Below are 25,229 nucleotides of genomic sequence, written 5' to 3' on the forward strand. Positions count from 1 at the left end.
CACTGGCAAAAAGCAAATTGCCTAATATAAGAAACAGTGAGAGATGAGGCTGGAAAGACTAATTAGGCCACACGGCAGTACTCTGTGTGCTAGGCCACTGTGACTGCAGTGACATGAAGTCAACAAAGTATTTTAAGTGGAGAGATAAGGTCACATTTGTTGACCAGACATAAGATAATCTCAGTAGTAGAATGAAGATACTGAAAGAGAATACTGTTCACACCAATCATTGAGAGGGCAATCCCATTAATCTAAATTCCTGAAGCCTGAACATGCAAGGAAGCAGTGAGGATAGAGAAAAGGTGATATAAAACTTTCTGGGTAAGAGTATACCCTGTACCGGATACAGCAGGCACTTAATACCTATTTGTTGAATGAATCTACTAATCCCTACTATCCTCTGTTAAATTCCACATAAGCAACCTTCCTGCAGAAGCAAAGTAGAAAATCAGAGAACATATTAAAAGGAGAGAAAGGGCATTTGAACAAGGTCTCTGCTTCCTCATTTAATATTTTCTGCTTATATTATGTGTTAGACACAGTTTGAGGTGTTGAGGATTTGGCAGTCAATAAATCAAAAAACTGCTGTCTCTGTAGGACTTAATCTTTTTCTAGAAAGACGGAAGATAAACAAAATACACTATTTAAAGGCCTTTATGTTTAGACAAACATAAAGCAGGAAAAAGGGATAGGTATTGTTGGGGGAAGCTGTAAGTTTAGACGGGTGACCAAGGAAGGTCTGGCTGAGCTAGTGATTTCAGTAAAGCCAGGCCAAAAGTGAAGAATGTTCCAGGCATACAGTGAACATCAGATTCAAAAGGCTCAAAGCAGGAGTCTGCCTATACATTCAGGAAAAAAGCAAAGAGACCAGCATGGCTGGAACAAGGTGACAGAGAGAAAGAGCAGGATGCTGGGGAAAATTTGGTAACTGGTACCTGGGGAAGGGAGAAAGGAATCTAGGCTAAGAAAGGTGCATGAGCCAGGGACTGGCTTGCTATATATTATGACTAGAAGGGAAACTAAGTCAGCATGGTGCCAACACTGTGTCCACGGCCCCTCTAAAATCACGTCAATTCATCATATCCCCTTATCTGGGTTATCAGCTCTTAGGGGACAGAAACTGTGTGCCATTTGCTCTGCACTTTCTGTACCTGGCACTGGCCTAGCATTTACTACTTGCTGAACTGAACTACCATTCTTGCAACATAAGCACAGGACTGGACACACAGTACATAATTACCGTGGTAATACAGAGTGTAAGCAGGACTACATGATAAACACAGATAAACTGATAAATACATCCTGAGAGGCAAGGTAAAGACTCTGTGTACTAGACCAAAGAGCACAGGCTTTAGGTGAAATTCTTTTAGGTCAGGCTTTAGGATTAAAATTCCAGCTCTATAGAGCTTATCAACTGTGTAACTCAAGTCATTTCAGTTTTGTGAGCTTCACTTTCCTCATTTATAAAATGGTTATATACCGTAATCTGCTCATAAAATAATCCTCTGTGGTAAGGATTAAAGTGAAAGTCACTCAGTCTTGTCCGACTTTGTGACCCCATGGACTATATAGTCCATGGAATTCTCTAGGCCAGACTACTGGAGTGGGTGAAAGTGAAGTTGCTCAGTCGTGTCCGACTCTTTGTGATCTCATGGACTGTAGCCTACCACACTTCTCCATCCATGGGATTTTCCAGGCGAGAGTACTGGAGTGGGTTGCCATTTCCTTTCCCAAAGGATCTTCCCAACCCAGGGATCGAACCTGGGTCTCCTGCATTGTAGGCGGACGCTTTACCATCTGAGCCACCAGGGAAATCAGGGTATCTTCCCAACCCAGGGATTGAACCCAGGTCTCCTGCACTGCAGGCAAATTCTTTACCAGCTGAGCCACAAGGGAAGCCCAAGAGTACTGGATAGTGGTAAGGAATAAGTGAGATAATTAATGTTCAACAGTGAGAATAGAACTTGGTACAAAGAGATGTTCAATAAATTACTGCTAATTGTCAAGCCATATTTAAATATACAATCTGCTGTCTAACTGAGAAGTTATAAGCATATTTTGCTCTTTGCAACATGGAGGCAACCCCTAAAATGGAACATAAGCATGTTTTTGCAAATTAAGTTTTATTTTCAACGCAAAAACAAAAAACCAAAACAATTTTTGCAAAAATCAAAGCTTTTTTGTGCTTTCCTTAAATTCATTCCTTATCAGACTTGTCACAGATGGGCTGCATTGGTAGGGCAGCCAAAAAGTGAAAACTGTTTCCTAATTTTGTGACTCATGCAGCACCTCAGTACCTCTAATACAGCACAGCAAGGCTGTATGTGGAGAAGACTCTGTCCTGAGACAGAACGCTTCAAGGTCTCTGACACACAAAGGTGATGAGAAGGTTGAGAACCTCAGGGTCTTTGTAGAAGCTTATAATTCTGGATGTAACATTTGTTGGTAGTATGTATATGGAGAAATAGAAATAAAAGACAGACAACAGTTACTGTGAACATGAATTTTGTTTCTGTTCCAAAGTAATAAGGATACACAGCAAAAACTGAGAGGCAACACAGAATCTGTAGGAGCCAAGTAGGAAGGCCAAATCAAAAGATATATTTTGAAATCTTCTGGACTTACAAAGCTATGGATTTTTAGTTCTCAGAATAATCACACATCTCAGAACTGATAATCAAAGCCATTTACAGATGAGAAATTCAAGACAAAGAGAGACAATAACTGCTCAAAGTCACAAACATACATGACTTATTGCCTGGAAATACAGGGTTGAATATATTCCTACTAGAATGTAAGCTTCATAAGGGCACTATTATTGTCATTTTGTTCACTGCTTTATCCCCAGCACCATGGACAGTGCTCAAACAGCAAACAGGATATGTTTTGTTGCTGAATGAATGAAATGAATGAGATAAGGTCTCTGGTCTTAAAACAGCTCCTACCTAGCAGAGAAGAAAATCATGCAAATGTTAGCATTAATGTATGCAATATATGCTATGATAAAAAGGGCAAATAGGTGGTGGCCCACATCAAGGAAACTCTGGTAAATGGTGATTGTGCTGAGTCTTGAGAGAGGAATTGGAATTAAGTAGGCAAAAGAGTAAGGTGATGGCAAAAGGGAAAATTTTAGGAGAGATTACAAGGCTGAATACAAGTAGGGCAAGGGCGAAAAAAATGTAGGGCAGGGGTTCTTTGTGCCATCGATTACTTTGGCCATCTGGGGAAGTCTATGGGCCTCTTCTAGTAGTAGTTTTTTTTTTTTTTTTTTTAATGAATAATGCAAATACATAAGATAACAAAGAAATCAAAGTTAACAAAACATTAAAAAACTGTGACACAGCAATATATGTGTTTTATTAATATATAACAAGATTAAGTTTTAGGTTTAATAATTACTTTGGTTTTGGACACTACTGAGCAACTGAACTGAACTGAACTGAATAACTACTGAAATCTTGAAGTAATGACAGGAATAAACGGCATGCCAAGATATCTGCAGTAACTAAAATGGGATATGAAAATACCTGTGATTTCTATAGTTGACAGCTTCATGCTGCTGCTGCTAAGTCACTTCAGTCATGTCCAACTCTGTGTGACCCCACAGACGGCAGCCCACTAGGCTCCCGTCCCTGGGATTCTCCAGGCAAGAACACTGGAGTGGGTTGCCATTTCCTTCTCCAATGCATGAAAGTGGAAAGTGAAAGTGAAGTTGCTCAGTCATGTCTGACTCTTCGCGACTGACCCCATGGACTGCAGCCCACCATGCTCCTCCGTCCACGGGACTTTCCAGGCAAGAGTACTGGAGTGGGGCGCCATTGCTTTCTCCTACTAGGCTCTATTGCCTACACTCACAATTGGAAGAAATGTTCAATTTTAGTTGCTGCTGTGCTACTGTTTAGTTGCTGAGTCATGTCCAACTCTGCGACCCCATGGACTGTGGCCCGCCAGACTCCTCTGTCCATGGGATTTCCCAGGCAAGAATACTGGAGTGGGTTTCTATTTCCTCCTCCAGGGGATCTTCCTGATCCAGGAATTAAACCCGTGTCTCCTGCTTGGCAGGCAGATTCTTTACCACTGTGCTACCTGGAAAGCCTCAATTTTAGTTAGAGGTTAATAAAAATACAGATGTAATTATTTTCCTATCCAAGATCACCTACCCTGACTTTAGTCCTTGGATTCCCGAGGGCTTATGGATCCAGTGCTAAGAATCCTTGGCCCTAGGTGTATGATGAAGAGGGATAAAGTTGGTATGAATAGAGACCAAGGTAGGGATCTAACAGAAATTTCGGAGACACAGTAATTTAATGAATGGTGAAAAAGGAAAAGAGGTGCATCTAAATTGATACTCTGGTTTCTGGACTGAGGAATTTATGATATACAAAATCAAGATAACTGACAAGGCCCACTTAAGTTCAGAAAGGCTTTCACACTGCTTAAACCTTTAGGCTTGAAAAATATAATTATTATTGATTAAGATGATTAGCAATTCCTCCAGACTCAGTCATGATTAGAAAGATTTATGAAGACAGGACTCTAGCCTGCAAAGTCAGATACCTGTTTATAGATAAGTGAGAAGAACATACCTTTCAAGCTTAAGTGCATTGCTCTCTCTACCAGAATGCTGACTGTGAAAGTTCCATCTGACTCAGGAGGTCCCTCCTGGGCTGCGCAGACTTCAGCTGTGGTGTTGTTGCAGGGGACCTGGGTGGAGGCTGAAGACTTCCGGTGGCCATGTGGTGGAGAGAGCTGGATCTCATCAATTCCTCTGGGGACCTGCTCAGACTCACTGTGGCTGCTGCAGTCCATGGAGTCCAGCTCATGAGTGGGCCCAGGGTGTGGAGAAAGAGAGGAAAGAACCACATGAACTCTCAAGGCAGCTCCCGAGAGGTTGGAAGCGTTTCGTCCAAATAGGGGATAAATACCTGCAAGAGGATGGAGGAGAATAAACTGAGGCAAGCAGGGACACTTTCTAAGCCTGGAGATGTTCACTGAGGGTGCTCGTGGTCTACTCTTGTTTGGTAGGGCCACAGGCCCTAACATACTAATTTGCAAAAGAAACTGTTAGGTTAATATACACTGTGAGAGACTTTACTGTCTCCCCCGCAACCCCCCAACTCTATCTGAAATAATGGAAAGCAATGAGAGGCTGGATTTTCAGCCAAAGCTGAATGACTACCAGGCACAGCTGCTATAGAAGGAATCCATGAGCTGAGGGGGTAGCTAGACTTAAATGACTTCTGGAGTCTCTTAAAAGTTTTAACATTTGATGAAATCAAGAGTAGCCTGTCTTTTCTTCCATAAGTCCTACTGGTTCCTCTTCTTAGGCCTCTTATTAGGAATCTGACTTGATGCTCAATTTAGCCTGTTTCACCAAATAAATAGGTTTTAGCAGTAGCCCTGAAGATCATTTGGAAGGGAAAGAAGAGGCGGTGGCAGGAGGCAAAAAGAAAAGAGAGTATCTGTTGAGTATTTTTTATGTCCTAGAATCTCAGAGCAGTTAAGTAACCTGGCGAGATGACTTTTCCAGTAAGTGGCAGATTTAAACCCCGGGATATAACTGTTCTGGTTTGCTGGGTATTAACATAAGATTTTATTTATAGAGCAGAGGGCACTAATAGTTTCTTCAGAATCTCAAAGTTTGCTTCGTAAGACTCATTCCAATTAACAGGGCAGCAGAGGATGAGATGGTTAGATAGCATCAGACTCAGTGGACATGAATCTGAGCAAACTGCAGGAAACAGTGAAAGACAGGGAAGCCTGATGTACTACTGCAGTCCATGGGGTCACAAAGAGCTAGAAATGGTTTAGCAACTGAACAACAACAAACAATTCAGGAAAATGGACTTTACTGATTCAGACTGCAATAAGAGGGAGTTTTTCCTGTCTTTTTCTGTTTTTAGGCAACCTGGTTTTTTTCCCATGCAATGTGTAGATTATTATGATTATCACAGGCACAAAATAAGGGCAAGTCATAGAAAGTAAGATACCAAAAGCAACACTGTTACATCCTTATCCTCAAGAAATTTAATAGTACTTGGAAAGACGGTTGGATGGATGATTAGATGAACTGATTGCAACCCATTCAATAAACATAAAATGCTACACTTTGTATAAGGCCCTTTTACAAGTGGATAAAAAGCTGACAGGAGTGAGGGGGGGAGAAGAGTTATTTATGTTCAAGTTCTGATCCTTAAATCTATATTCAGTTTTCCAAACCTACCTGCTTCAGCAGAGTAAAGTTATAAATAAGCCTATTTTTATGAACTTTAGTTCCAGTGAGCTCTGCATACCTCAAGGATTCTTTCTGTAGTCTCTCTGAAGTGACTCTAGGCCAGCCCAGACAGAACAGGACACACAGCATTTGATGAGGTGCTCACCAGAGTCAGAATTATACCTGCTGGGTCCAGAGAGAATCAGAGAATCTAGGATGATCACCCTGATACTCAGTCCTCCTTTAGCTTGGGCTACCTGCTCAGTAACAGGGTAGGGGCACAAGGCTAACAGAGCTACGATAGCGTTGTGACTCAGTTTCTTCAACTGTGTAGTGAGGAAAATTACCTTATAGGAATGTTACGGTACATAAATATGACATTTGTAAAGAGTATAAGGTCCGTCTAGTCAAGGCTATGTTTTTTCCAGTGGTCATGTATGGATGTGAGAGTTGGACTATAAAGAAAGCTGAGCGCCGAAGAATTGATGCTTTTGAACTGTGGTGTTGGAGAAGACTCTTGAGAATCCCTTGGACTGCAATGAAATCCAACCAGTCCATCCTAAAGGAGATCAGTCCTGGGTGTTCATTGGAAGGACTGATGTTGAAGTGGAAACTCCAATACTTTGGCCACCTGATGCAAAGAGCTGACTCATTGGAAAAGACCCTGATGCTGAGAAAGATTGAGGGCAGGAGGAGAAGGGGACAACAGAGGATGAGATGGTTGCATGGCATCACCGACTCAATGGACATGGGTTTAGGTAAGCGGGAGTTGGTGATGGACAAGGAGGCTTGGCGTGTTGCAGTCCAGGGGGTCGCAAAGAGGCAGACACGACTGAGAGAGTGAACTGAACTGACCTGGAAGAGTCTAGTCTGGTCATCTTCAATTCATTCTGTAGCATAGCTGCCAGACTTATTGTTCTAGAAAGTAAAGCTATGTCACTCTTCTATTCAGAACTCATTAAAATAGCTTTCCATAGCTCTCAGAAAAAAGCCTAAACTCTCCTGCTTAGAAGAGGCTTCCCACACAATCCTCCTGCTCACCTCTCTAGCTTCATTCTCCACCATTTCCCAACCTGTATATCCGGTGATCCAACAGCACCAAATTACTTACAACACCTAAAATGTATCAGGCTGCTTCCTGACTCTATGCCTTCACCCATGCTATTCCCATTTAGAAAACCGTTTCCCCCTCCTTTTCTTGACTTATTTCTAAATCCTTTGAAACTCACGTGAAGCATCACTTCCACTGACGTGTCATCCTTGGACCAAAGACCTGTTGTGTCCCTGTGCTCCCACAGCGCCACTGAGAATACCTTTTCATAGTTCTTACACTTTACTGTATGTGTTTACTACTCCACCCCCCCATTAAACAACAAACCCATTAACTATTTTTGACTCATCTTTTGAATTCCCAGGGTCATGTACATAGAGCGAATACTGAACAAACGCTTGAAAGAAAAGCACTCATAATGCCACTTGCAAAATACTACCTTTTCTCCTTTCTGTCTTGTGAACCAGTTAATTATCATGTAGATTTTCTGATTCCAAGATGTGTTGACCAGAGAGAAAGGACATCCTAATCTCATTAGCAGGTACACTTCTCAGTGTACTTAAAAACTAACATTTTAGATTATCATATAGGCTCTTACACATGGGATTAAAGGCAGACCCTAAATTCACTCATTCTTATTTTACATGTATTAACTGAGGACTTACAGTGTTCTAGGCACTGTGTTAGGTGCAACAGTCTGATGAATTTGGATGTACTTTAAGGCTACAAAGTTCAGAGCCAGTTCTTAGATCTTAGACCGTATACCTTAGATTCCACTAAGGTATACTGTCACTAGATAATGCCCTTCTTAAAGCAGCCAGCAGACCTCTTTCGGAAATCTCTTTACTTTCAAGAAGCATTACTAAATTATTATTAATCTTTCAACATGCAATAATGGCCAGAATACTTACTAATATGTGACCCTGGGCAGTTACCCAACCTACCTGAGACTCCATTTTCATGACTGAAAAGTGAGTTTGATATCTATCTTATAGATTTCTGGGAGGACCAAATAAAATAATGTCAGAGAGGGTATCTCACATGGTGCTTGTCACAGGGCAGAGGTGCTCAAACCACAAGAGCTAAGGCTGTTCATCACTTACCACTGACAGTGAGTGTCCTTGCTGACCTCTCCCCAAGTCTGGTCAAGTCCACATAGGCTGAGCCAATCCAGCTGTCTGTCTGGTGGGGCCTCTCCACACTCTCATTGCCGTAAGCCCGCCACACCTGGATCTCTAACCTCTCCTCTCTGAAGTACCAAAGCAGTGATGGGCTCCTGGTGACTTCTGCTCTTTTGGATGCCTTGAAAGTAACCAAGACCTGCTTTTTGTTTGTAGATTCCTTAGGCTTCTTGAGAGGGGTCCAAAAGCCTTCGTGATCATATAGCTTGTAGCGGAGGTAGCAATATGTACTCTTGTGAATGTGGTTGTGGCCGGCAAGCAGCACACAATGGATGGGCAGCCAGAGCCTCGGGGTGGAGATGGTAACAGTGGCTGGCTCCTCTTCATCCATCTTGACAAAATCCTTCAGATTATTCTCAAAGCTCCAGCCCAATAGCTTAGCAGCTTCCAATACCCGCTCTCTGTCTCCAGGATGGGTGAAGGAGACTGAAAGCTCCAGACCACCAACAATCTTCTGCATGAGTTCCAAGCCATGAGGCAGGACCCCCTCTTCTGGGAAAACGATAGGATACCATCCTGTGATCCCTTATGAGAGAAAAGAAAGTTTTTCAATTATTGTTTTATAAGTAAAAAGACTTTCTGCCATCACCCTGGTCCAATATAGAAAAGAAAACATAAACCCACAGTGCGCTGAAGTTTGTTTCATCTGACCGCTGAAAGACAATGAAATCAGGTGGAAGAACAAAGGTTAGGAGCCGGAAGATCTCAATTTTCTCCTTGGCTCAGCTCAAAATTAGTGGTTCAGTCTGGGTAAGCCATTAATTTCTTTTAGCCTTATTTCATTACCTGACAAATGGGAAAAACAGTGCCAATCTTGTTTATCAGACAAAGTTATTATGATTGTCAAATGAAATAATGGTTCTGGAAGAGCTTTGAAAGAGAATTAAAAATGTGAAATATTATTATGATACGATGAGTACAATGGAGAAGGCATGGGACAGGATTAGGAGATCTGAGAGATGTCTAGCCATGGGTCTTTTACCAAGGGAACTGCCACTTACTGAACACATAGGAAGGACCAGGCACTAGACTTCAAAATAAAAATTTTAAATATTAGCTACTTGTTACTGGGTATCTACTATATGTCAGAAATTCTCTTCTGCTTTATACATATTGCGTTCTAAATTGCTTCAGTTGTGTCCAACTCTTTGTGACCCTAAACTGTAGCCCGCCAGGCTCCACTGTCCATGGGATTTTCCAGGTAAGACTACTTCAGGGGTTGCCATGCCACTCTCCAGGGGATCTTCCTGACATCAAACTCATGTCTCATATTTCCTGCACTGGCAGACGGGATCTTTATTACTAGCGCCACCTGGGAAGCCCTTATACATATTACATCATTTAATTTTCTTGGTAACCCTGTCATGTTCTGAGGATTAAACAGGACAATAATCCATATTTTACAGATGAGCAAATGAAAGCTCAGAGACCTTCCCAAGTTGTTACAGCTACCAGGCAGTAAAGCTAGGATTTGAATCCAGGTATAGCTGGCTTTAAAGTCTACAGTCCACCTATTATAAGTTCATAATATCTTATCTAGAATCTTCAGGATCAGATTTGTTTACACTTTTAAAAATGTTCAGATCTTAGAAAGGTAATATGGTACATAAATTGAATACTATGTACTAGTCAGTAGTCACGGAGGTCAGGGGTTGGTAAACTTATTCTGTAAAAGGGTAGATGGTAAGTATTTTTGGCTTTTCAGCCATATAGTCTCTGTTGCAGCTATTCAATTGTATTGTAGAGAGAAAGCAGACATAGACAATATGTCAATGAATGGGCACAATGTGCTCCAATAAAACTTTATATAATCAGGAAGTGGCCCAAGTCAGAAATGAAGCCTAAACAGTCTCATGTCAGTTGGCGTCAGGTTTGGCTGCTTATCTAATTTAAAAAAACTTGTAATTTTCTGAGTTTTTTGGATTTCATAATTATGTCAAGCAGTTTTAGACTGGTATAATATTCACAGCAATTATCTGAGATTTTATAAATTAAAATTATAGATTAGAAGATTCAGACTTATTTTGCCAAAGGTCACTTACGGTGTTATGATTTAACGCATTTAATTTTGGGGGGCCTTCCAAGTTTTCCTTTATAAAATGAGGATGCTGAAATGAGAATGTAGATCTCCAAGACTCCTTTTAACTTTAGTCTAAAAACCTACAGCTTTGGTTTAGTAATTTCTCATCACTGGGTATTAATTTCCTCACAACAAAGTGGTTCTTAACATTATTTGGTCACAGATCCCTTTGGCGGTAATGAAAGTTGGCCCAGAAAAATGCTCAAATATAAATCCACAAAGCATTTCACACCATTTTAGCACTTAAGAACTGCTGCATAGGATTGTTCCTCTGGCTCTGTGATTCTATAATTGAGATTACTGGCAGGAGGAAACAAAACACAATGTTCACTTTAGAATAACTGACTATAAAGACAAATGCTGCATTCCAAATTGTCAAAAGGTTTATTTCCAAGTGGTTAAATTTAATTTGTGAAGCTGGGATTTCTCAGATGGTGCTTATTTGCTGACAAACTCTGTAGTAAGTTTCAGAAGGAAAGAAACCATGTGGCCCACCCTGTGCAGAGATCTTTTTATATGTATAACTTCATCGACTGCTTCACTAATCCTGCAAGATCCTATTACTTCCATTTTCAGAGATTCCATTTAGAGAGCTGGGAGATGAAGTGACTTGTCCTAGATTACAAAAAGTGACAGACAGAAGTGAGATTTGAATGCTTTATCAAGCTTTAGAGATTCTTTCTGGCAGGCACATAGTATCTGCTTATTGAGTATTGCTCAAATTTCAATTCACAGTTAAAACTGGGAGATGTGTGCTAAATTTTGGAAAACAGATCATATAATCCTAGGGAGGAAGATGGGCAAAAGAAGGAAACGATGTTTACTGAGTGCCTACTAAGTGTCAGGTACTTTACACATCCTATCTCACTGAGTCCTACCTCACAGACTTGTTACCATTAACAGTCTCCATCTATAAGCTAAGTGGGACTCAGAGAGGTCAAGGTCACTGAGCTAGTAAAAAGCAGGATGGGACCAGTATTTCCAGACTGCTGTCTTGGTGGTTGTACTTTCTTTCTGGTCTCTATCTCACAGCCTCATTCCTTCTTCAGTGAGACAGAAGAGTATAGTGAAAAAGAATGGGCAAAGCTGAATTTGATTTCCAGGACTCTACTATGTGGCTGTGTTGTTCTGACTAATCACTTAAACTCTGTGAGCCTAAATTTTCTCATCTGTCAAATGAAGATTATCTTAGTATCCCTGACAGTAAGAGTTACCCTGAGGTTCAAATGAGATCTGAGAAAATATTTTACAGAGTGCTATATTATGCAATAGGTATTGCCATATTTATTATAAGTAGTATCATCATCATTCTCTTTCCTGGAGGAAGATGACAGTACACTGTTTTGAGCTTCTCTGCTTTATTAGAAGACTTCTGAAATAACTAGCAAAGGACTTAACAATATTTTTGAGAAAACTTCTGAGGTATTTGGCAGAATTGAGAAGTATGTGCTAAGGTGTCTCCCCCCTTCCCCTCTGCCCACCCAATATCTTGCAAGTGAGCCAAACAAGATGATCTCAAGCAGGGAGGTGAACAGGAAAGGACAGGATCAGAAACTGATAATCCAGGATCCCTACCAGATCTCTTCATCAGCAGATCTTTTGTTGGAATCTTTACTACTCCAAGCAGGTAATCTCTGAATGAGTGGATACTGGTTATATCACTGGCTGTTAAACAAAAAAAAGGGAAATTAGTTGCTGGTCTACTGACTAAAGGGCTTGTGTTACAATATAGCCATATCAGAATCCATTTATACTCAGTGAATTTCAGTGTTGGAAGGTGCATTAGAGATCATCTTGCTCCAGTCAAATCTTGAATGCCTTCTAAATCATTTAAATTAAATCATTAAGTATGTGTATACCCACACTTAAGTAATTTTACTTTGAAAAATTCAGACATACAGAAAAGTTACAAGAATATTTATGAACTCCTATATATCCTTCACCTAGATTCACTTGCTAACAACTTGACACATTTGCCTTACTTCTCTACATTCTCTTAAACACACTCAATACATATTCTACATATTTTTGCTATACCCTTTAGAAGTAAGTTGGAAGCACTATACCATTCAAAACAGAACTCTTTTTAATTGTGACTGTGAGCCATTTGTCCTCACCTGACTTGGTATCTTCATGATAAACAGCAAAAGTAACTTCTGCAAACTCTAACAGCTCTGCCAGGAAACAGGCTTCTCCACTGCAGTGCTGAGTTACCAAGTTACATGAGAACTCACTGTGATGGGAGAACTCGGGGCAGAAGGAACAGGCCACAGGGCGGGTTTGGCGCTGTTCTCCCTTGGGCAGGAAGGACAGATGAGTGGTGACAAAGGCATTGACCCCGACTGTGGCACTAAACTGCAGAGCAGGTTCCTGCTCAGCCAAAGCCCTGTAGGGGAGAAGGGTAGGAATATCAGAAATGAGAAGGATTCAGTATCAGAAATCAGTAGACTGCCTAAGGAACATCACCATTCCCATGAGGCCACCAAGAACACTCACAGACCATGTGTTTCTTATCTAGGCTTTGGCAGGGCCACAGCGTTTTTTCTTAGTAATAGAGATGTCATAGCATACGTGTGTATGAAGAAGACAATATTCATCTGCCTACTAGAGTGATACTACAAGGACATTCCACTGCCCTGGTCTGGCTTCTTGCCCTTTTTGCTTGAAAGTACAACACAGACCAGATGCAGGACTTAAAAAAAGCTGCCTGCCATCTAATCTGACTTTCCCCATGAGTTCCCAGAGAAACTACTGAATTTCTTACCTATTACTCAGTCTCTCTGAGATCTGAGTACTGAAATTCTGAGTCCTTTTCTGTCAGTTCAGTTCAGTTCAGTCACTCAGTCGTGTCTGCCTCTTTGCAACCCCACGGACTGCAGCACACCAGGCTCTCCTGTCCATCACCAACTCCCACTTACTCAAACTCATGTCCATTGAGTCGGTGACACCATCCAACCCTCTTATCCTCTGTTGTCCCCTTCTCCTCCCACCTTCAATCTTTCCCAGCATCAGGGTCTTTTCAAATGAGTCAGCTCTTCACATCACGTGGCCAAAGTATTGGAGTTTCCGCTTCAACATCAGTCCTTCTAATGAACACCCAGGACTGATCTCCTTTAGGATGGGACTGGTTGGATTTCATTGCAGTCCAAGGGACTCTCACGAGTCTTCTCCAACACCACAGTTCAAAAGCATCAATTTTTCGGCACTCAACTTTGTTTATAGCCCAACTCTCACATCCATATATGACTACTGGAAAAACCATAGCTTTGACAAGACTGACCTTTGTTGGCAAAGTAATGTTTCTGCTTTTTAATATGTCGGTTACATAGTAACCAATTTATTTAACACTATGTTTATGATTGTGACATGGGCTGGGTCTTACCCAGAATGGGTACTCCATTATATATAAGTTTCATGCCTCCACAGCTTTTGCACATGTTCTTCTCTTTGACTGGAATAATTTTCAGCTTTCTTGGGCATTTTGATTAACTCTTACTCTTCTTTCAAGACTCAGATTATTTTGAAGGGTTCTGAATGCCATGTTGAACAAGCAGGTTGGACCTTATCCTGTGGACTACCACCCTAGAACGCAGTGAGTACCATCTAGGGGGTTCAGAGGGTAAACTATTTGGGCATAGGAAAAAAAATATTAAAATTTCTAGAGTTGTTATTTCATATATTAAAGTTTTACTACTCTTAACAATATATGTATTAGTACAGTAGTACATGAAGATGACTCATACATGAATAAGTATCCATATATTTAGAGAGTATGCTAATTTTTTTAAAATGATAGGAATGTAGAATTAAAATTAGGAGATCACTGTTACTGACTATGAGAAACCATTAGAAGTTTGACTATATGGTAGAACATGATTAAAAAACCTCCGTGGTATCTCACTAAGATGTTCTTGAGTGGTTACTGGAAAAGTCTATTTGGAGAATTCAGTAAGGAAAAGTATTATTTAGACTGAACATATTATCAGCTACTTTCACGTAAGATCTCACATGGCAGTAATCCCAATAGTTATTTTGTGACCATGAAGTTAAAGGTAAATATTCTGACTCTTAAGTTGTAACAGGGACCAAATTAAGCAGCATTTGCCTCTTTCTTGAATTCATGTCCAAAGTGAGCTAGCTTGTTTCAGGATCATGATCTAGTTATCCTTTTTTTAAAAAAATATATTTATATTTATTTATTTGGCATGAAAAACTATGGACAGAGGTTCGTGACATTGTACAGGAGGCAGGGATCAAGACATCTCCAAGAAAAAGAAATGAAAAAGGCAAAATGATTGTCTGAGGAGGCCTTACATATAGCTGTGAAAAGAAGAGAAGTGAAAGGCAAAGGAGAAAAGGAAAGATATACCCATTTGAATGCAGAGTTCCAAAGCATAGCAAGCAAAGATAAGAAAGCCTTCCTCAGTGATGAGTGCAAAGAGATAGAGGAAAACAATAGACTGGGAAAGACTAGAGATCTCTTCAAGAAAATTAGAGATACCAAGGAAACATTTCATGCAAAGATGGGCTCAATAAAGGACAGAAATGGTATGGATCTAACAGAAGTAGAAGATATGAAGAAGAGGTGGCAATAATATACAGAAGAACAATACAAAAAGATCTTCGTGACCCAGATAATCATGGAGTGATCACTCATCTAGAGCCAGACATTCTGGAATGTGAAGTTAAGTGGGCCTTAGGAATTATCACTACAAACAAAGCTAGTGGAGGTGATGGAATTCCAGTTGAGCTATTTCAAATCCTAAAAGATGATGCTGTGAAAGTGCTACACTCAATACGCCAGCAAATTTGGAAAACTTAGCAGTGACCACAGGACTGGAAAGGTTGTTTTCATTCCAGTCGCAAAGAAAGGCAATGCCAAAGAATGTTCAGTCTACCACACAACTGCACTCATCTCACACGCTAGCAAAATAATACTCAAAATTCTCCAAGCCAGGCTTCAATAGTACGTGAACCATGAAATTCCAGATGTTCAAGCTGGATTTAGAAAAGGGAGAGGAACCAGAGATCAAATTGCCAACATCCATTGGATCATGGAAAAGGCAAGAGAGGTCCAGAAAAACATCTTTCTGCTTTATTGACTATGCCAAAGCCTTTGACTGTGTGGATCACAACAAACTGTGGAAAATTCTGAAAGAAATGGGAATACCAGACTACCTGACCTGCCTCTTGAGAAATCTGTATGCAGGTCAGGAAGCAACAGCTAGAACTGGACATGGAACAACAGACTGGTTCCAAATCAGGAAAGGAGTACATCAAGGCTGAATACTGTCAATCTGCTAATTTAACTTCAATGCAGAGTACATCATGAGAAACACTGGGCTGGAGGAAGCATAAGCTGGAATCAAGATTGCTGGAAGAAATATCAATAACCTGAGATATGCAGATGACACCACCCTATGGCATAAAGCAAAGAACTAAAAAGCCTCTTGATGCAAGTGAAAGAGGAGAGTGAAAAAGCTGGCTTAAAGCTCAACATTCAGAAAATGAAGATCATGGCATCTGGTCCCATCGCTTCATGGCAAATAGATGGGGAAACAATGGAAACAGTGGCAGACTTTATTTTTTTTGGGTTCCAAAATCACTGCAGATGGTGATTGAAGCCATGAAATTAAAAGATGCTTACTCCTTGGAAGGAAAGTTATGACCAACCTAGATAGTATATTCAAAAGCAGAGACATTCCTTTGCCAACAAAGGTCCATCTAGTCAAAGTTGTGGTTTTTCCTGTGGTCATGTTTGGATGTGAGAGTTGGACTATTAAGAAAGTTGAGCATCAAAGAATTGATGCTTTTAAACTGTGGCGTTGGTGAAGACTCTTGAGAGTCCCTTGGACTGCAAGGAGATCCAACCAGTCCTTCCTAAAGGAAATCAATCCTGAATATTCACTGGAAGGACTGATGCTGAAGCTGAAACTCCAATACTTTGGCTACCTGATATGAAGAATTGACTCACTGGAAAAGACCCCGATGCTGGGAAAGATTGAAGGTGGGAGGAGAAGGGTATGACAGGGGATGAGATGGTTGGATGGCATCACTGACTCAATGTCCATGAGTTTGAGTAAACTCCAGAAGTTGGTGATGGAACGGGAGGCCTGGAATGCTGTAGTCCATGGGGTCACAGAGTCGGACACCACTGAGTGTCTACACTGAACTGATTTATTTGGCTCTACTGGGTCTTAGTCACGGCATATGGGCCCTTTAGTTGCAGCATATGAACTCTTACTTGTGGTATACAGGATCCAGATCCCTGACCAGGGACTGAACCTGGGCCCCCTGGATCAGAAGCATGGAGTCTTAGCCACTGGACCACCAGGGAAGTCCCAAATTCTCCTTCTTAGCTGAGCACTTGTTATGTGCTGGAACAATGCTCTGTGGTGGGGGTACAGAGAAGAGTTCAGGCAGTGTGTGCATGCAGAGGAATTCACAGCCTACTGGAGGAAAACTCATGTCTGCAAGTAATGGAAACAGACTGCTATGTGCTGCAACATGGAGCTAGCAGACAAAGGACAAAGCACCACTTCTATCAACATGTAGGGAGAGATGGAGGAAGGCTGCAAAGCCTTGATGAAAACAGAAGTTTGTTTAGAGGACAAAATAAGGAAGAACATCCAAAGTAGAGAGAGGAATGAGCAATGGAGGCAAGCGAAGCCATGCTGTTTATACAAACAGTATTTCAGGCAGAGAAAACAGCAAGGCAAAGGCCCTGAGGGGAAGAAGAGCATGTGTGCAGAAGCAATAAAAAAGCCAGTGGCTGGAGTGGAGTGAGCAGAGCAGCAACTTCCAGGAGAGGAGGTCATAAAGATAATGGAGTCAGATCATGTGGGGCCTTACAACCATTTAAAAGGCTCTGGTTTTTACTTTAAATGAGATGGAAAGGCATTGGTGGGTTTTAAGTAGATGTGTGTCAAGATCTATTTAAGTTTTCATAAGCTCACTGGCTTCTGTACTGACAACAGACTAAAGGGGAATGAGACAGAAAAACAGAAGGTGGTACTCAGACTGAACATGATACTATAAGAGGATCTGTAATAGTGATTGGTCTTGGCATGGTGGAGGGCATAGGGTCTGACCTTGGGTTAAGGGGTGAGTAGGGTAGAGGGCTTCCCTAGTGGCTCACATGGTAATCTGCCTACCACGGGGGAGGTCTAGGTTCAGTCCCCGGGTCGGGAGGATCTCCTGCAGAAGGGAACGGCAACCCACTCCAGTATTCTTGCCTGGAGAATCCCATGGACAGAGGAGCCTGGTGGGCTACAGTCTTTGGGGTTGTAAAGAGCCGGGCATGACTTATGAGACTCAACATTAGCAGCAACAGGGTAGAGAATAAACTGCTAGACAAGGTCAAGGAACTAAGTTGCTAATAACAGTTAAAACAGCAACATTTGCAAGTGATTTATTCACTTATATTCCTATGTGCTTTCTTAAGAGAAAAAGAAAAGAGCAGAATTGTGGTTAATAAACTGAAGATTGTACCCAAGGAAGTTTTATGTTATCTGAGCATCACAAATTATGTGGACTGCAGTGGAGAAAGGTTTGGTTTGAGAATTGCTTTTCTAAGGTGAACTTACTTGGCTGCTGCTTGTAAACCACAGGCTCTGATAATCTGGACTGAGATGGAGACAGTTCGGGCAGCGAGAACTCCCTCTGCTGTCCTTGGAGTACGCCTGTACCTTAGGCCCACATCCAGTAAACCTGAAGAATGAGGGTGAAAGGAAAAATCAAATGGTTGGCTGAAATAATCTTCTGTTCTACCAAATCCTAAATCCTAGTCAGGAAGGAAGGAAGAGGTTAAACACTATAATCCTAATGAACAGTAAGGGGCCTCAGCAGTGAAACAATCTGTCTATGGTCAGAATCACATTATATTTTTGTACTTTAGGATTAATAAAGCAGAACAGAAGTCACAATTTTCACTTTATATCTATGAAAACTATGGCTCAGAGATTCAACTGCTTGTAAAAATCACATAACTAACAGAGGCAGAACGTAATCCCAGTTATTTTTATAGAATCGAGATGGACTCTAACCTTTGTTTTTTACAATCTTGAAAAGGTTTTCACACGCACACATTTCTATCACTCTCCTACTACCACCACCTGAAACACCTTCACATGCCATCTTTTAATAAGAATTCTCCTGGACTTCCCCGGTATTCCAGTGGTTGGGAATCTGCTTGTCAATGCAGGGGACATGAGTTTGATCCCTGGTCCAGGAAGATTTCATGTGCTGCAGGGCAACTAAGCCCAAGTACTATAACCACTGAGCCCATGTGCCCTAGAGCCTATGCTCTGCAACAAGAGGGCCCACACACCTTAACAAAGAGTAGCCCCCACTTGCTGAAACTAGAGAAAAAGTCCACATAGTAATGAAGACCCAGTGCAGCCAAAAATAAAAATAAACATTGTTTTAAAATTACTTATTTTTGATTGCACTGGTCTCAGCTGCTGCATGTGGACTTTCTCTAGTGGTAGAGAGTGCGGGCTCCTCTTAGTTATCTTAGTTATGGTGTGCACGCTTCTCATTGCAGAGGCTTCCCTTGTTGCGGAGCACAGGCTCTAGGTTCACGGGCTTCAGTAGTTGCAGCAGGTGGGCTCAGCAGTCCCGGCTCTTGGGCTCTACTTGCTCTACAGCATGTGGAATCTTCCTGGACTAGGGATCAAACCCATATCCCCTGCACTGGCAGGTGGATTCTTATCTCTTGTGCCACCAGAGAAGTCCCCAGGGAAAGCTTTAAGGAACAGAACAAGCTGATCAGTGAGGGTAAGGAGGAACAACTCAATCTAACAAGATAAAGCCTTTGTCTGGGCAGATACTCTCCAGTAAGAGGGAAGAGTAACTTGATTTATGAGGCTCTTTCTAGTTATTCATGATGTACTAGAAGGATAGGTCATCTTGCTGGAACCATTAGGATAGAATCCAAAACTCCAATTCTAATTAATCCCTTCTAACTTTAAATCCTGACTCTCTCCTCCCTCACAGTGAATTTCCACTTCATGCTATTTTCTTCCAATCCTACATCATGTTGCCTTAGAATAATAATTTTCTGAGTATACCTACATAATACTTCGGATTTGTGTCTTGAGGGCTTGTCAAATGCTACTGAAGTTAAAGGTGAGATAAGACAAGCAACATTTATGTACACAATCTACATAACTATGAATTTTCTAAAATTATATTCAAAATTTGCAGTATGTATTCTATTCACTTTCTAAGAGAAGGTACCTCAGTTTTAATCAAATTCTGAAAAGGTAAGTACCACAAAATGTGAAGAATCACTAATTTAGAGGGAAAAGGGATATTCACATATAATACCTTTGAAAGCGAAAGGTAAACATCTTCAATTACCTGATGACTGGTTCCTCAGTTCTTTCCTATTCTCAAGCCTGGGGGTTAAAGGGAGATTAAAGGTCTGTATGCCCCCATCCTCACGGTGCTGCATGGTTACCAAGGCACAGATCCTCGATAATGGCAAGGTTCCTTTGGCGACCATCTGGTCTCTCACATTAGGATAATAGTATCTGTAAGCCACAAAAGCACAAGCTGTCAGCTCAAAGAATTAGGTGGACGAATGATTCAGTCTGTTCCAGGGATAAGCTTTCAGTATCTAGTTTTCTTTGGAGGCTGACTGTTCTGTATTTGTGGTATGCAGCTGTGGTTGTGTCTGGCTGGATTTACTGCCCATAACCTGCAGGAAGAACCCCATAAATTATACTGTGTTCAAGACAAAGCCCAGCTTCTCACAGGTTTTCGGTTGAGGACTCAGCATCTGGCTTTGCCCTTTGGGAGTAGCCGCTCCTGACAACATCCATCCTGCAGAACAAGTGGTTCTGTGCCATGAGTGGGATTATTATTTCACAAAGGTTAGTCTTCTGGTGGTGGGAAGAACAGATTACAAGAAATGAGTCTAGAAGTGAAGAGACCAGTTAGGAGAGTATTAGAGTAATTGAGGCATGATATAGCAAGGGCCTGAACAACGTAAGGCAAAAAGAGAAGCAGAAGAAAGGTGACTAATACATGTTAAGTGACAGTAGGAGATAAAAATGAAAACTTCTCTTCCAAATGTAAGTAGTGGTTAGAAGCAAGAGATACAAAGTGCTCCCAAAAGCCTAATAATTTAACAGATTATGGTAAAAGCTGGATAAGAGTCACTACCAAACTCCTAAATAATATTAAACAGGGCAGAAGGGGTCACTTTGCTTACAGTTCAACCAGGGCTAATTAAGGGAAGGATGCTCTATGACTGTGCACTTATTTCCCAGGCACAGGAATGGATTATCCATACTGTACCTGCACCAGATTTCAAACTGGACTCCACCTCCAGGGACAAGCCCATGTGCAGAGAAGGCGCTAAGCAGGAGCCTTTGCACTGGAACCTCAGCTGGCAACAGGAGAGAGTGATGGTGTCCACTGTTAAAGACGGGGTCTGGAACACAGAGCGTGGCTGCAGATCTAAAAGGCTTCAGGGTGATTCCTTTGGAAAAGAAAAGAAGTTCAGAATAATTCAACATATCATTTAGTGCCTTAAATGTAATAAGAGAGAATGTTAATATCCAGTATTATTCAATTGTATCCTCATAATAGACTGTAGCCCCCCAGGCTTCTTTGTCCACGGAATTCTCCAGCCAAGAATACTGGAGTGGGTAGCCATTCCCTTCTCCAGGGGAAAAGAAAGCAGGTATTTCTCCTGCTACACAGATGAGGATATGGCTACCTTGAAGTTACACAGTCAATCCAAAGGTCTTAGAGCTAGTACGTCACAGACTTGGAACCAGAATCTGTACCTTCTGACTGCATTACTCCTACCAAGGTCCACTTCCTTAGTAGCTGTGGTCGCCTAAGGTGCCATGATAATACAGAAGAGATTCCTTTGCTGCTGGACAGTGTGTGAGAGCTCCAGCACTTTATTTTCTTTACTTTCTTACCAGCACTTATTAATCTATTTTAAAAAAATATATATAGCCATCTCAGCGAGTATGAAGTGGTACCTTGAGATTGTTTTGATCTTTATCTCCCAAGTGACTAATCATTTTAACCATCTTTTCATGTGCTTATTAGCCATTTCTATATAGAGGAGTGTCTATTCAGATCCTTTGCCCATTTTTAAATTGGGTTGTGTTTTTATCACTGATTTGTTAAGAGTGCTTTATATATCCTGGGTACAAGACCATTATTTGAACCTCAAAACCAATCCTGGCAGCACTTTCACAGTTACTTAAGGACATGCTTAGAATGACAGAAAATTTGAGTCACCCAACTTGCTCATTCCCAGCTGCAATCAAACAAGGGAACACTTTGTCCTCTTGTTCGAGCTTTCAGAGATGACCCGAGGATAGAGATAGTAAGGGACAGTACAATGTAGTGCAGGAACTCGACATTAAGGCCAGTTGGACAGGGTTTAAAGGCCAACCTTGGGACTTGTTAGTGGGGTGGCTGCAGTCACTAACACTCTGAACTTTGCTTTCTCTTCTGTAAAATAAAGACACTAGAATCTACCAGGGTAAGTTGCTTTAGGATTTAAGATTATGATCTACGTGAGATATATATGTATGTATTTCCCCTAGTAACAATGGTTCAGTATTCTCTTAATTTAGCGCTCTTGATGACCCTACAGAATATAATTATGATGGATAATAAGAATCAACTGTATGTTAATAGATAAGAGTGAATAGGCTTGTAAATGATGTTAAATGAGACAAAATGTAAATGATTGATGGATTTAGGTAAAGGGTATACAGGAATACTTAGTACTATTTTTGCAACTTTTTCATAAATTTGAAATCAAATCAAAATAAAATGTTACGAAAAACAATTTAAGAAAAGCAAAAACTCAGGGTATCTCCTGCATTGCTCAGGTTAAGACTAGAAATACTGAGGAACACAAGACTCACTCAGGAAGAAAAATCTCTTAAGTATATTCAATAAAAGAGCCACAGAAGACTAAGAAGGCCTAATCTCCCAAACCTACCATTTTCAAGGAACTCAGGTCCTTTCAGCACACTGGACTGTGAGTCTTGAACTGGAAAGTAGTACTGGACATAACAATCTGCTTCTCCCCAGACTGTGGCCTGAAGAGGGGCGAGCCCTTTAACCTTGTCTACAAGGAGTTCAAAGTGGTGCTCCATCAATCCATTTCCATGGTCCCCTGCCTATGAAACAAAACAGAGATGCTGGTGAGCTTTAAAGAATAATTTGTATAGAGTGTTCATGCTTATTATCTGTATAGTCTGAGAAGAGATGAAGAAATAAGCAGATAGTTAATATTCATTGTGTATAAATCTCACAACTGCTCACTGTAATCAGATCAGGGAGCATTTACTCTAGACTGTGAGACTTGGGTCAACATTAGCAAATCCATAAATGTAATCCAATGCACTAATAGAGGAAGGAAAAAAGTGACTACCTCAATAAAGGCTGAAAAGGTATCTGATAAAATTTAATCAGATGTTTCTGATTCTTTGTATGCTAAGAATAGAAGGCTACTTCCTTAACAAGATAAAGAACACATATTTGAAGCAGCTAAGTATCCGGTCCCATCACTTCATGGGAAATAGATGGGGAAACAGTGGAAACAGTGTCAGACTTTATTTTTTGGGGCTCCAAAATCACTGCAGATGGTGACTGCAGCCATGAAATTAAAAGACGCTTACTCCTTGGAAGAAAAGTTATGATCAACCTAGACAGCATATTCAAAAGCAGAGACATTACTTTGCCGACTAAGGTCCGTCTAGTCAAGGCTATGGTTTTTCCAGTAGTCATATGTGGATGTGAGAGTTGGACTGTGAAGAAGGCTGAGTGCTGAAGAATTGATGCTTTTGAACTGTGGTGGTGGAGAAGACTCTTGAGAGTCCCTTGGACTGCAAGGAGATCCAACCAGTCCATTCTGAAGATCAGCCCTGGGATTTTTTTGGAAGGAATGACGCTAAAGCTGAAACTCCAGTACTTTGGCCACCTCATGCGAAGAGTCGACTCATTGGAAAAGACTCTGATGCTGGGAGGGATTGGGGGCAGGAGGAGAAGGGGACGACAGAGGATGAGATGGCTGGATGGCATCACTGACTCGATGGACGTTGAGTCTGAGTGAACTCCAGGAGTTGGTGATGGACAGGGAGGCCTGGTGTGCTGCGATTCATGGGGTTGCAAAGAGTCGGACATGACTGAGCAACTGAACTGAACTGAACTGAATAGATATTTTCCTAACAGTTCTTTCACTGCTAGAGGCAATCAATTTGTCATTTAGATTCAGATTTAAAAATATAACGTACAGTGGAGACTAAGATTTGACTATTCTAGTAAAGACATCAAATGTAAGATACAGGAGGACATGATATAGTGGACTTAAGAGTCAGAAGATCTGCATCTGAACAGCACTTCTCCCATTCTCAGCTACGTGACCCTGGATGAGTAACATAAACTCTAATTATATTTCATTACTTAAAAAAGAGAATGACAATGACCTACCTCATGTATAAGGGAATAAACACAATGAAGTATGTCAATGCTCTTTCTTAACTGAACAACTGTACAAAACAAATTACTTTTAAGTTATGAGTAGAAAAGTTAAGAATGTCACTTGAAAACTTTGCAACATGGATTTGGTCAAGAAACAGAATATTTTGCTGGTTTACATTTAGGATCACTCTTCACCCCATCCCCATTTTCTCCCCCAGATTACCTTTTCTTTTTTTCACTGAGACTATTTTTTTTTTTTTAGGGCAGATTTAGGTTCACTCCAATTATCAAAGCATCACCTTATAATCCTTAAAATAAGATTATGTTTTTTGTAAACAATCAAGTGTTTGGTCACTACCATAGCAACAGATGCTATAGACGGCTGGTCCAGGAAATGGGCTGGCCTGGGGTTGAAGGGAGTAAGTGTTCCTTCTTCATTCTTTAATCTTTGTAGTGCTATTATCTGATCTGAAGAGCCCATAGCTAAAAAGACCCGAAGACTCCCATTTTGGTGGCCTGAGAACACGTCAATCACAGGCATGTAGCTGTCGACAGCAACAACTGGATACCGAGCATCAAGCAGCAGGCGAGAAACCTTGGGATCTCTAAAGAGAGAGAAATTGTGCATGAGCAAACAACAATCATCAATCATGTCATAGAGTTGCTCCATTTCTTATTTGTTTTCTCACTTTGTTAAAAACAGACCTACAAACAGAAAAGTAATGGTGGTTTGAAAAAAATAGGATTCTACCTGTAATCCATCAAGTAAAAATGACAGGCAGATAAGTTCCAAATGCAGCAATCTGAGGGGGAAGGGATGTGTCTAACTTATCTCTGTATCATCATGGCCCCAAGGGTTGCTGAAGAGCATATTTTAGAGATAGGCAGTGTGGCCAAGTAGAAAAAGCATATAAATTTTGGAGTCCAGCAGATAAGTTTTGAGTCATATTACAAATAATATCTGTTAATTACTGAGTACTTACTATGTCATAAGCACTTTAGTTTCTTTAATCTTTCTAACATGGCAAAGGTTGCTATTCTTCACTATTCACAGATGAGAAAAAAGTCTAAATGCTCTTCATTACCATGCTGAATCTTACATCTGCATCTTACTTACTGTATGATTAAATAATCAGTATAACTTTTGAAAGTGTTTCCACCTCTGTAAACTGTAGGTAAGAAAACCTGCATCAAAGGGCTGTTGTTAGGACTAAACTGAGATAACCGATATAAAAT

At 40.9% G+C, this 25,229-nt stretch overlaps 1 protein-coding gene and 1 non-coding gene across 3 annotated transcripts in view; both read right to left on the reverse strand.

Annotated features, from left to right (window-relative positions):
- Positions 1-25,229, reverse strand: part of C2CD3 (C2 domain containing 3 centriole elongation regulator) — a 120,645-nt gene that overhangs the window by 40,638 nt on the left and 54,778 nt on the right. For both annotated transcript variants that reach the window (XM_052652422.1, XM_052652423.1), the window contains 9 exons: positions 24,352-24,598; positions 22,510-22,690; positions 20,832-21,015; positions 19,890-20,062; positions 18,113-18,236; positions 12,644-12,912; positions 12,102-12,191; positions 8,369-8,971; positions 4,587-4,925 (listed from right to left, as the gene is read on the reverse strand). In XM_052652422.1, the coding sequence (XP_052508382.1) occupies positions 4,587-4,925; positions 8,369-8,971; positions 12,102-12,191; positions 12,644-12,912; positions 18,113-18,236; positions 19,890-20,062; positions 20,832-21,015; positions 22,510-22,690; positions 24,352-24,598 (2,210 nt within the window). The remainder of the gene's footprint in view (positions 1-4,586; positions 4,926-8,368; positions 8,972-12,101; positions 12,192-12,643; positions 12,913-18,112; positions 18,237-19,889; positions 20,063-20,831; positions 21,016-22,509; positions 22,691-24,351; positions 24,599-25,229) is intronic.
- Positions 1,741-1,812, reverse strand: TRNAC-ACA (transfer RNA cysteine (anticodon ACA)). Its single transcript has one exon. It is a non-coding gene; the product is annotated as a tRNA-Cys (tRNA).

The sequence above is a fragment of the Budorcas taxicolor genome, chromosome 15, assembly GCF_023091745.1.
Source record: "Budorcas taxicolor isolate Tak-1 chromosome 15, Takin1.1, whole genome shotgun sequence".
NCBI lineage: Eukaryota > Metazoa > Chordata > Mammalia > Artiodactyla > Bovidae > Budorcas > Budorcas taxicolor.